Raw genomic sequence first — 9,207 nt, 5'->3', positions numbered from 1 at the left:
TTTGGGAGAAGGTGGAGAAAATGGGGTGTCTTGTGGTAAAGTGGACACCCCTGAATAGGTCAGTGCTGTTGGAACTGTGGCAAGGAGAGGTGGTGGTTGGGTACAAGGAGGTGATTCTCGTACCCTGATTTTCTAGATAAGAGCCCCAAACAGAAAGCCGAAGGAGAGCTGGGAGTGTGGGTGAGATGGGGGGAGGGGTTCCCCACGGCAGCAGGGGCTAGGGGGCAAGCCAGGCCAGCTCTGCACGCCTGGGTCCCTGCTCTGTGCGGCTCTCCTCCCCCCTCTCCCTCCCACCGCCCACCCCCACAACCCCAGGGAAAAAAACTGCCTGTGCAACAGCAATGGCAGATTCCAATCCTCCAGGCTTTCCTGAACCACCACCGAGACCAGCCAGGGGGGAGGGGAAGGGAGGATCGGGCTTTCCTGCTTCCCTAAGACTGGGGCTAGGAGCTTGACCTCCTGGCCCCTAGCCCTTCAAGGAGTGCCCCCCCTGGTATGGAAGCCAGGTGTCCTGGCCCCTAGCCCCCGAGCGGGGGGGCCTGGAGAGACGGGGAGGAGGAAGGAGGGAGTGACTTCCAAAATTGGCATCGGGACAGAGCAGGGCTGGCGGGAGGCAGGCGAAAGACAGAATTTTCCTGAAAAAACGGGGCTATCTGAGGACCCCAAATTTGGAGAGGTAGTCCAGGACCGTCCTGCCAACATCCTAGATTTTTTGGGGATTTTTTGGGGGCCCCGGGACCCCTCTAGATGGGGTGAGGAATGTAGTGTTGGGGGAATCTGACTGGGGCATTGCAGCTGCCTCTCCCGCCGAGTTGGACACGGATGGGCTGGGACGGGTTTGGGGGGGTGTCCCCAGTTCTGACTGGGAGTGGAGGAACCCCCTCCTCAGCTCTCTTGTGGGGGTCCCCCCTCCCTAGGGCACTCCCCACTCCCTGAGCCAGCCGAGAGGAAGGAGGCCAACGATGCGACTGGGGCGGCTCCTTTCTCCTGCACCCCAAATGTGAGGGATGCACCCCAAATTTTGCTCCCTTCAAAATAGGGGACCAGGATCTCAGGGGAGAGTAGCTGAGGTAAGTGGGGAGGAAAGTGTCCCCTGTTTTCAGGAGAGACGTGGCGGTTGGGGGGGGGGAGGTTTGGAGGTGCGTGCTGGGGTGGGGTTGGGCTTTGTCAATCTTGGAACTGGGGGGATAATTGGAGAGGCTTTCTCTTATGGCCCTAAAGTGTAGTCCCCCAGGTGGAAACCAAAGGCTGAGACCAGAGGGCGCCCCAACATCCCCAGCCGTTAGTAAAGTGTTTGATTTCTGTTTCACCCCCACAAAAGCTTTGCCAAGGATGGGAGCTGGGGGCCGCTGTTCAGTTTAGGGACTCTGGGGGGTAAGATGAGGAGCAGGAGGCTTTGGCAAGATTTGATGCAGGAGAGCTAGGGGTGTCAGAGGGGTCTGGCACCCCCAGGGCCTAAAAAGCCTGCTTACACCTACCATCTTAGATCTTTTTTATTGCTAAGAGTTTTGGGGGGTGTGTCGAAAGGTAGGGTGGTCAAGGGTGGGATGGGAGGTGAGAGGATAACTTTGGGGTTTCAGAGGATATTATTTTGATTTGCAGGAGGGATTTTGCCCCTTGATGTTGATTTCTGGGGTGTGCTTTTAAGAAATCAAATACTGGACAGGAGAAAGGGCTGCGGGAAGGCCTTGGGTGGGGGTGGGGAGGCATGTCTCAGCTGAAACGTGGCTTTTTGGGGGGGGCCCACTCCTGAGCCTGGCGGGCGGGTGGTGGGGGCTGTTGCGCTGGGTGGGACTTGGGTCCTGGGGGGCCATGGGGAGTGGAAGCAGAGCTGGGGGCTGGATACCTGGCCCCCAGGTCGAGATGGCCCCTTCCTGGCCCTGCTGCTCTCCTTCCCCCCCACCCCCGGCCTCCATTTCCTGCCTGTGGCCTCCATCTTGAGGCAGCCCAGGCCCAGGGCCACTTCCGGCCCCCCTCTGCCTGCCACGCTCTGGCCCCACCACCTCTGGATTGCCAACTCCAACCCTGCTGTCCTTGGCCTCCTCTCTCCTTGCTTTCTCTTGGGTTCTGACCCAGAGGGAGGATCGGACACAGGAAGCCTTGGGTCCCTGCCCTGCGACTCGGGAGTTTGTTGGCCCCCCGTGTCATTCCCATTCCTCCGCCTCTGACCCCACCCTAGGGATCCCAGGCAGTTTCTACAGCGGGAAGATGGTTCCAGTGTTATTACACTGAGACTCACCGTGGGCCCCTCTCCCTCCGGTTGCCTGCCCAGCTCCTAGCCCTGGTTTCGTTTTCCCCAACCATTCTTGGGGGCCATGTTTGCTGCCTTTTATATCTCCTCTCTCTCCCTGCTCTTGGGAGTGAGGGTCTTCCCAGCACTGTCTCATTCTCCCTTCCTCTCAACCCACCCGTCCTGCTCCCGCCCCAGCAGCACACTGTGGTTTGTACGGCACTGTGGCCACGTCCAAACCACACTGTGGTGTTAGAGCGAGGGTGGGGGAGGCACCGCTGAGCCCAGGAGGCCACCCTGGAGAAGCGACACAGACATCTGGGGTCTTCTTGCGAGGTTGGGGGTGGGGATCCGGGGAAGGGAGGTATGAAAGCCAGGGAAACAGCCCCTCTAAACTCCCCGCGCAGTCTCAGGAGTACTGACTGCTCGGGACCCTGGGAGTAAGTTCTGCCTTCAGAGAGCAAAGTGGAGTCTTTGTTCCCCACACCCTGCTCCCCTGGCTCTAGCAGCACAGAAATATTGGCACTGGGAAGAGTCTGCCAATATTGGCTGAGCTGCTTCAGGCAGGGTAGTGAGAGCTGCCCAGGAGGGGCCGAGCCCCTGGGGGCTAAGGAGAGAGGGAATGGTCCCTTGTACTTCAATAATGTCAAGTGAAGGAACCAAGCTGAGAGCGAAGTCTCTTTATTATTTTCTGTATAAAAATGTCCATCAGATGCACATCAAAGGGGTTGGGGCAGATGCTCATACAGGAACAAGGGGGCAGCCCCGGCAGTCTTTTGACCCCCTCTCATGCAGGCCCTGCTCGGAGTCCCAGGCGATCCACAGGTCCAGGGTAAACAGTGAGAGGGGTCAGAGGTGGAAGGCTCAGCGAGACAGCAGAGGAGGATCAGCAGAGGTCACGAGAAGGCCAGAATCCAGGGTCAGGCTGTCTGGAACAGGAAGTAAAATGGCCGAGATGGAGCGAGCCCCAAGTATGCCTCCAAGTCAATTCCTGCCTCCCCAGAGCTCCCAGCTCTTTACTGATCCAGTCACCTGCGCTGTGTATGAGAGAACCTTCTCTTCCAAAGCCCCTGTGTAAGGGAGGGGACTCCTGCTAAGACCCTCCCCTACTATTCACGGGACACTTCCTCCCCGACCCCTTCGGCTGGTGTGGGAGGAGAAGGACTCCTACCCTGGTCGAAGTTGAGTTTCTTGGATGGAGGAGTTTCTCCTAGCCCTTCAATATCCACCAGGTCACTGTTGGCGTCGGAGTCGTTCAGAGCACTGAGTGTCACATCTGGGAGGGGGCATAAGCTAGGTTCCAGGTTCCCTGACTCTCCCTCCTACCCCCACCCCAGCCGCTCTCTGGGAACCTTCACTGGGAGAGGAAGAGATCTGTCCTTTGCCCAATGCTCTCACTGAACCTCAGATGGGATTTTAACCCCTAGGCAGCAACTCCACAGCCCTCACCAGCCTTCTGTTTCTTTATGGGGGGACCCCCAGCCTCGGGGACACTGGAGCTGCTTGGTGGAGGGGCAGCTGGAGGAGGCGACAAGACACCAGATGCCACCTTCTTCAGCCCTTTCTTGGGTGACTCGGATGGAAGGGGGATACCAGAGTCTTCATATACTTTGCGCTTCACAGTGGCCTTTATCTGAGCCCTGAAGAGAAGAGAGCAGGTTAGGGAGTCATCATCAGAGAGGCGGAGGGAAGGAGGGAGGGGTGGGGCAGGGATAATGGGCCACTCTGGAGGAATACTGGGGAGCCCCTTCAGAATCTGGATCAGAATCCAAGTTAGGGCCCCAGCCCTTTGGTAGGGTCTCATTTTCCTGAAGCTTTTCACTCACTCAGGGTAGATGGGTATAATGAGTGAATTTCCTGATCTGAATAGTGGGGAGGGCCCATGTCCTAATTCTCTTTTGGGAGAGAAGTATGGATGTGAAGGCAAACAGGTAAGTCTCAGTGATCTACAGGTAGATTCTGATAAACTAGTTCAGAATCACAGTATCCCTGGAAACACAGCAATAGAGTCTCAAAAGATCTGTATAAATAATCAGGCAACTCCCATTACCAAATTCAATTACTGGGTATCGCAGGCAAGCTAAAACCAAATTCTGGGACGGTTCTGATTACAGTAGCATTTGAGTAACTTCTGACCAATTGTGACAATTCTTTTATCTTTCGGTCCTCAAGGGGATGCTAACAAAACTAAAAACTAGCAGCAAAGCAGGAAAGATGTTGAGCTAGGAGTCCTGAGGAAGATGGAACAATGGGTATGGAGGAAGGAAGCTGCCCACCCCCCTCTTTCTCTACCAGCCACCCCTCCCTCACACTGTCCGTTCCTTGATGACACAGCTGATGTGATTAAGATCGTCCCCAAACCGCTTCACAGCAGCCCTCAGCATCTCTATCTCCGTCTCCGTCCACTTGGCACTGTCAGAGGGGAGAGGGGAACAGCGAAAGTGGGAGGAGGAGGGGTGTGGAGACAGCTCCCAGGCTATGCAATCCACAGCAACCAGCCTCCCCCCACCATCCCTGGAGCCCCTCCCATAGATCCATAAAGAGGTCCTCCTTAAAAAAAAAAAAAAAAAAAAAAAAGAAACAAGAGCTCTTAAGATACCTCGGGAACCCCGGGGACCCCCAAACACATACTGCAACAACCGCCACATCACAAGAAAGCCTATTCCCCGTTATCGTGAAATAGCTGCTGTAAACTGCCCACTGAAACCAATTCAAAAAGTAGGGGGGTCTTACAGAACACAGCCTGCAGCAATCTGAGGGAATCCCCCAAGACGTGGGGTGGGTGGGTAGTGGAGGTGGTCTATGGTCTGTGGGTTCGGGTTAAGAGCCTCGTCTGTGGTTCTACCTGTCATTCATTCAAGCACTTATCCCAGGACAAAGGCCTATAAAGCTAACATCTGTCCCTGCCCCAGTGTCCGTGTCAGTGACGAGTCCAGGCGTCCGCACTCAGCGTCCACGACCCAGGCCGGGCTCACGTACCCCGCGGGGGAAGAGTCGGCCACGGGATGCAGCTGCATCGTCAGCTCCCCGAGCTTCGTGAAGGCGGCCCCCGCCGCGGAGAAGATCTCTCCGACCTGCGGGTGGGGCAGCATTACGGGGGGCCGCGGCACAGCCCCGCGCCGTCCCGCCCAGACCCCTAGCCCCACCCCAGGCTCGATTCCCGCCCGCCTCCCGCCGCCCAAACCCCATCCCAGGCGGAAGAGTCGCGAGCGAACTGGCGGGGGACGGGCGGGGACATCCCGTGGCCGCCAGGGAGCGCTGTCCGCAAGGGAGGTCGAACCTTTGTGGACGCTGACGTCATGGTCCGTGCGCCTCCGGCACTGAGACGCCGCCGCCGCCGCCGCCAGGGAGCCGGGACCACCGAGAGCCAGCCGATCCAACGCGCCGACCCGCGCAGGAAGTCCCGCCCCTCCCCGCACCTGATTGGCTCCAACTCGGCCGCTCAGTGCCTCACCAGCAGGTTACTTAGGCCGCCTCGGCGCGCGGAGGGGGAGTGGAAGAGACCGCCTCCCTTCCGGTCCGGCTCCACTACACTTCCGTCGAGGGGTAGGGACTGCCTACTTGGAGGCCGACGTCCAGCCCCCAGTGCCCGCCTCTCCCAACCCAAGCACAGACTCCAGGCTTCAGCGAGCAGCTTCTCTTTATTGTATTTTGGGAAAAGGCGAGGGGGCTGGAGGGACAGTGACAGCCAGCCCCAGCCTCCCTCCACTGGGGCTGGGCCCCAGGAGGAGGGTCAGTAGGGGGCGGGGAGAGTCTTTAAATAGAAGAGGGGACTGCAGAGGGTCAGTGCGGCTGGGCTCTAGCGCACCATGTATTCCTTGCGCTTATTGAGCCGAACTTGGCAGAAAGAGAAGCCTCCGAGGAGGAGGTAAAGGCCCGCAGCGATGAAGCAGTTGTAGCTGACTTGCTCGTAAAGATCGTATATGTTCTGGGGGCCATTCCTAGGGGAGGGGATTAGGCAGAGAAGTGTCAGAAACATCAACAGCAGCCAACATTTACAGAGTACTCACTATGTGCTAGTTCTAACTGCTTTTACGTGCGTTATCTTATTCAATCTTCCTCACCCGATGGGGTGAGTTCTACTACTGCATCCATTTGCAGAGGGAGACGGAGGCACAGGAAAGTGAAGTAAAATACGTAAAGAAGCCACAACTGAAGTGGTGGGTTTAGGATGGCTGCTGAGGTCTGACAACCAAGACCAATACAAACTGTGTGCTAGAGAGCAGTTCTCCGCACCCACTGTCCTAGCCGCTGGGCCCCAAGCATCCAGCCTCCGGAAATTCCCCGCCCAGAATTCTGACCACAGGCTCGGCCATCTCCCACGTCCCCCCAGCCTCTCCCACTTGACACTTACTCAAAATCTTTCTCCGTGAAGGGAACGTCCTCAATTAGCACAGCGGAATGGACGTTAAAGAAGATTCCCAGCATTATCTGAAACGGAATGGGTAGGTTTTGACTTCAGGCATCTGCGCTGGTCACTCCCTGAACTCCTTCCACTTCTAATGTTGCCACAACACCTGGGTTTGGGGATTAACAGAATGCACTGGGGATAGAGGTAGCTGTTGCTAGATTCGTACTCAGTCACCTGGAACAGGGCTTGAAGTGGTGGTGAGTGACAGAGACGACTTGGCTGGGGAAAGGGCAGAAAGAGTGAGTAACCCAGGAACCCCCGGATTATTCCCCTCTTCAGAGGAGTCATTATCACGGGACAGGGCAGAAGGGATCAGGGGGGATCCGCATTTATTATTTCTTCCTGGAGTGGGGCGGGTAGAGTCCTGGGCGAACCAGGCCCCAGCTACACATTTCGGCAACAAAATTCAGTTTAAGCATCTCTCAGGAACCCAGCGCTGCTTCCTCTTACCAAATTTACCAGCCCGGGCTCCCATTTCAAGCTCCAGCTCTCTCCGCCATGGCCCGCCCCACTCTAGTTCCCTATTTCTCAATCTCAGTTCTGTCTTGTTCTCCAAAGACGAATTTCCCCCCACGCCTGCTGCTGCTTTTAAGGCCTGGAGTCTCCTAGCCTCCCAGCCCTCCGCCACCGGGCCCCCAGGTCCTCTCCAGTGCTCGCAGGCCAGCCCCTCACCAACATGATCACTCCCCAGGCGCTGAGGACGATGCCGCAGGCGGCCAGCTTGGGCCCACAGCACAGAAGCGACACCATGAAGATGGACGTCGGGGGTCGCCTAGATCTGGGCCGAGTGGAAAGGCGGTGAAAGGAATCCCCGATGGGCCGGAGCGGAGAGAGCCGGCAGAACTCGGGGGCTCGCGCCGCGGACAGCAGGCTGGAGGTCGGCCGAGGGGCGGGGCCTCGGGCCCAACCTTCGCGCGGGGGGGGGGCGCCGGGCGGAGGACACCGCGCGACTCTGGCTCTTCTCCAGGCATGGGTGGTAAAAGGCGGCGTCTGAAACCAAAGCAGCCCCCCCGGAGCCCCTTATTGACCCATGTATCCGGGGCGCGAGTATTGGAAGAGCAAGTGCCTAAAGTGTCTTGGTTCCCCCCTCTCCAGGTTGGAATGGACAGAGCCGGAGCATCACGTGATCCAGTTTGGCAGGTCACGTGACGAGGAACCCCCAGCAGCTGGTTTTTGGGGAAAGCGTCTAGGTCGCGGAGCTCCTGGTAACCTTGGAGGTGGGCTCTGAGCAGCAGTGGACTGGAACCGACTTTTCCCCTCAGATATTGTAATTTCGGGTGGTATCTGTCTGTGGTGGGACAGAGACATTCACGCCGAGAGAGAGCGCCTGTGTCTCCGCTCATCCCTACCTTTAGAAATAGAGATTCTGACACAGTACGAGGAAATAGGAGACCCTTCCTGAGGTCGAGCGTACTGTTGTGGCCAGAAGGCTTTAAAATTGCGGAGCGTTCTTGGCATTGGGGATCCTTGAGTGACGTTTGTTACCAAACATGGAATGCTAAGTGGTTTTGGATGCCAAATCCGGGAAAAACATGGGCGTCGGGAAAAGCCTAGGGAAAGTAGACTGCGGGGAGGTTGTGAAGGTGCGTGGTCCTGCTAAAGGTACTGGAGAAAGAAAGAGCACACAAAACGTCACTTTGCTTCCCTACTGTAAACCAAGGAAGCGGATTATAGGCCCTTTGAACAAGGTAGGGGACACGATTGTAAAAATATGAGTAAGTCATTCACTCCAAAGAAAAAGTTTGTATACCTCACTGGTAAGAGACTGGTTTGTAATAATCATTCAGGGAAATGCATGTTTGAAGAACACAGTTCTGTTCTGAACTTGTATCCAGTCTAGTGAAGACAGTGATCAAAGCGTAATTGAGAGGGGTCATTTTGAACCCACGACAAACAAACAGTGGTTAGTATAATTTTGTGGTACTTTTTCCACTTATTTTGTGCATATTGTTCTGAAAAGGGTAGTGAGAGAACATAGAACCTCGGACATGTAGAGACTCCAGTGTCCTAAGGGGCTGGGAAAGTGGCCTTAAGACATGAATTTCGTTGTTTGAGACTATTTAGGGAAGGAAGCCAAAAGATTTTAGTCTGTTCTAGGATAAGGTGACCAGATCGTCCCGCTTTTGGCGGGACAGTCCCGATTTTTTAACAATTTGTCCCACGTCCCACGGCGTTTTAAAAAAGTCCCTATTTTTGGAAAGAATCTTTGGAAAGAATCTTTCCAAAAATAGGGACTTTTTAAAAACGCCGTGGGGCACGGGACAAATTGTTAAAAATCGGTTTTGTCCCGCCAAAAGTGGGATGATCTGGTCACCTTACCTAGGAGCATCTTTCTTATTCCAGGACTTTTGGGGGTAGGTGTGTGAATAGAGGTGGAGGGAAAGTTGCAAAAGAACAGGATTAGGACTTTTTATGTTGGCCACCAAGCATGAAGTCTAGCTCCTGGGAAAGGAGAATTCGTGAGGTAGTTCATTTCTCCAAGAAATCTTCCCACCCACCCCTGAGAGCATTCTCTGGATGTTTGCAAGTAGGGTCAGTGCCTCAGGCCAGATCACGCACCCTGGTC

The 9,207-nt window shown here is 55.9% G+C and overlaps 2 protein-coding genes across 6 annotated transcripts; both read right to left on the bottom strand.

The window, feature by feature from the left end:
- Positions 1-2,886: 2,886 nt before the first annotated feature.
- BACC1 (BPTF associated chromatin complex component 1) lies at positions 2,887-5,722 on the bottom strand. Of its 5 annotated transcripts, none has more exons than XM_079797074.1 (6): positions 5,511-5,722; positions 5,210-5,304; positions 4,541-4,642; positions 3,680-3,870; positions 3,402-3,506; positions 2,890-3,159 (listed from the first exon to the last, which is right to left on the bottom strand). In XM_079797074.1, the coding sequence occupies exons 1-6, from the start codon at positions 5,529-5,531 to the stop codon at positions 3,095-3,097; spliced, it is 579 nt and encodes a 192-aa protein (XP_079653200.1). In that variant the 5' UTR covers positions 5,532-5,722; the 3' UTR covers positions 2,890-3,094. The 5 variants fall into 5 exon arrangements, with proteins under 5 accessions (XP_079653204.1, XP_079653203.1, XP_079653202.1 ...); XM_079797075.1 differs by having other exon boundaries at positions 2,890-3,155; XM_079797077.1 differs by lacking the exon at positions 3,402-3,506 and having other exon boundaries at positions 2,888-3,159.
- Positions 5,723-5,852: 130 nt separating this feature from the next.
- On the bottom strand, positions 5,853-7,532 carry RNASEK (ribonuclease K). Its single transcript, XM_079797081.1, has 3 exons — positions 7,314-7,532; positions 6,585-6,661; positions 5,853-6,171 (listed from the first exon to the last, which is right to left on the bottom strand). The coding sequence occupies exons 1-3, from the start codon at positions 7,389-7,391 to the stop codon at positions 6,030-6,032; spliced, it is 297 nt and encodes a 98-aa protein (XP_079653207.1). The 5' UTR covers positions 7,392-7,532; the 3' UTR covers positions 5,853-6,029.
- Between the last annotated feature and the right edge of the window lie 1,675 nt (positions 7,533-9,207).

The sequence above is a fragment of the Cnephaeus nilssonii genome, assembly GCF_951640355.1.
Source record: "Cnephaeus nilssonii genome assembly, chromosome: 19".
Taxonomy (NCBI): domain Eukaryota; kingdom Metazoa; phylum Chordata; class Mammalia; order Chiroptera; family Vespertilionidae; genus Cnephaeus; species Cnephaeus nilssonii.
The sequence above is the reverse complement of the archived record's forward strand: the minus strand, read 5'-3'. Positions and strand labels throughout refer to the sequence as shown.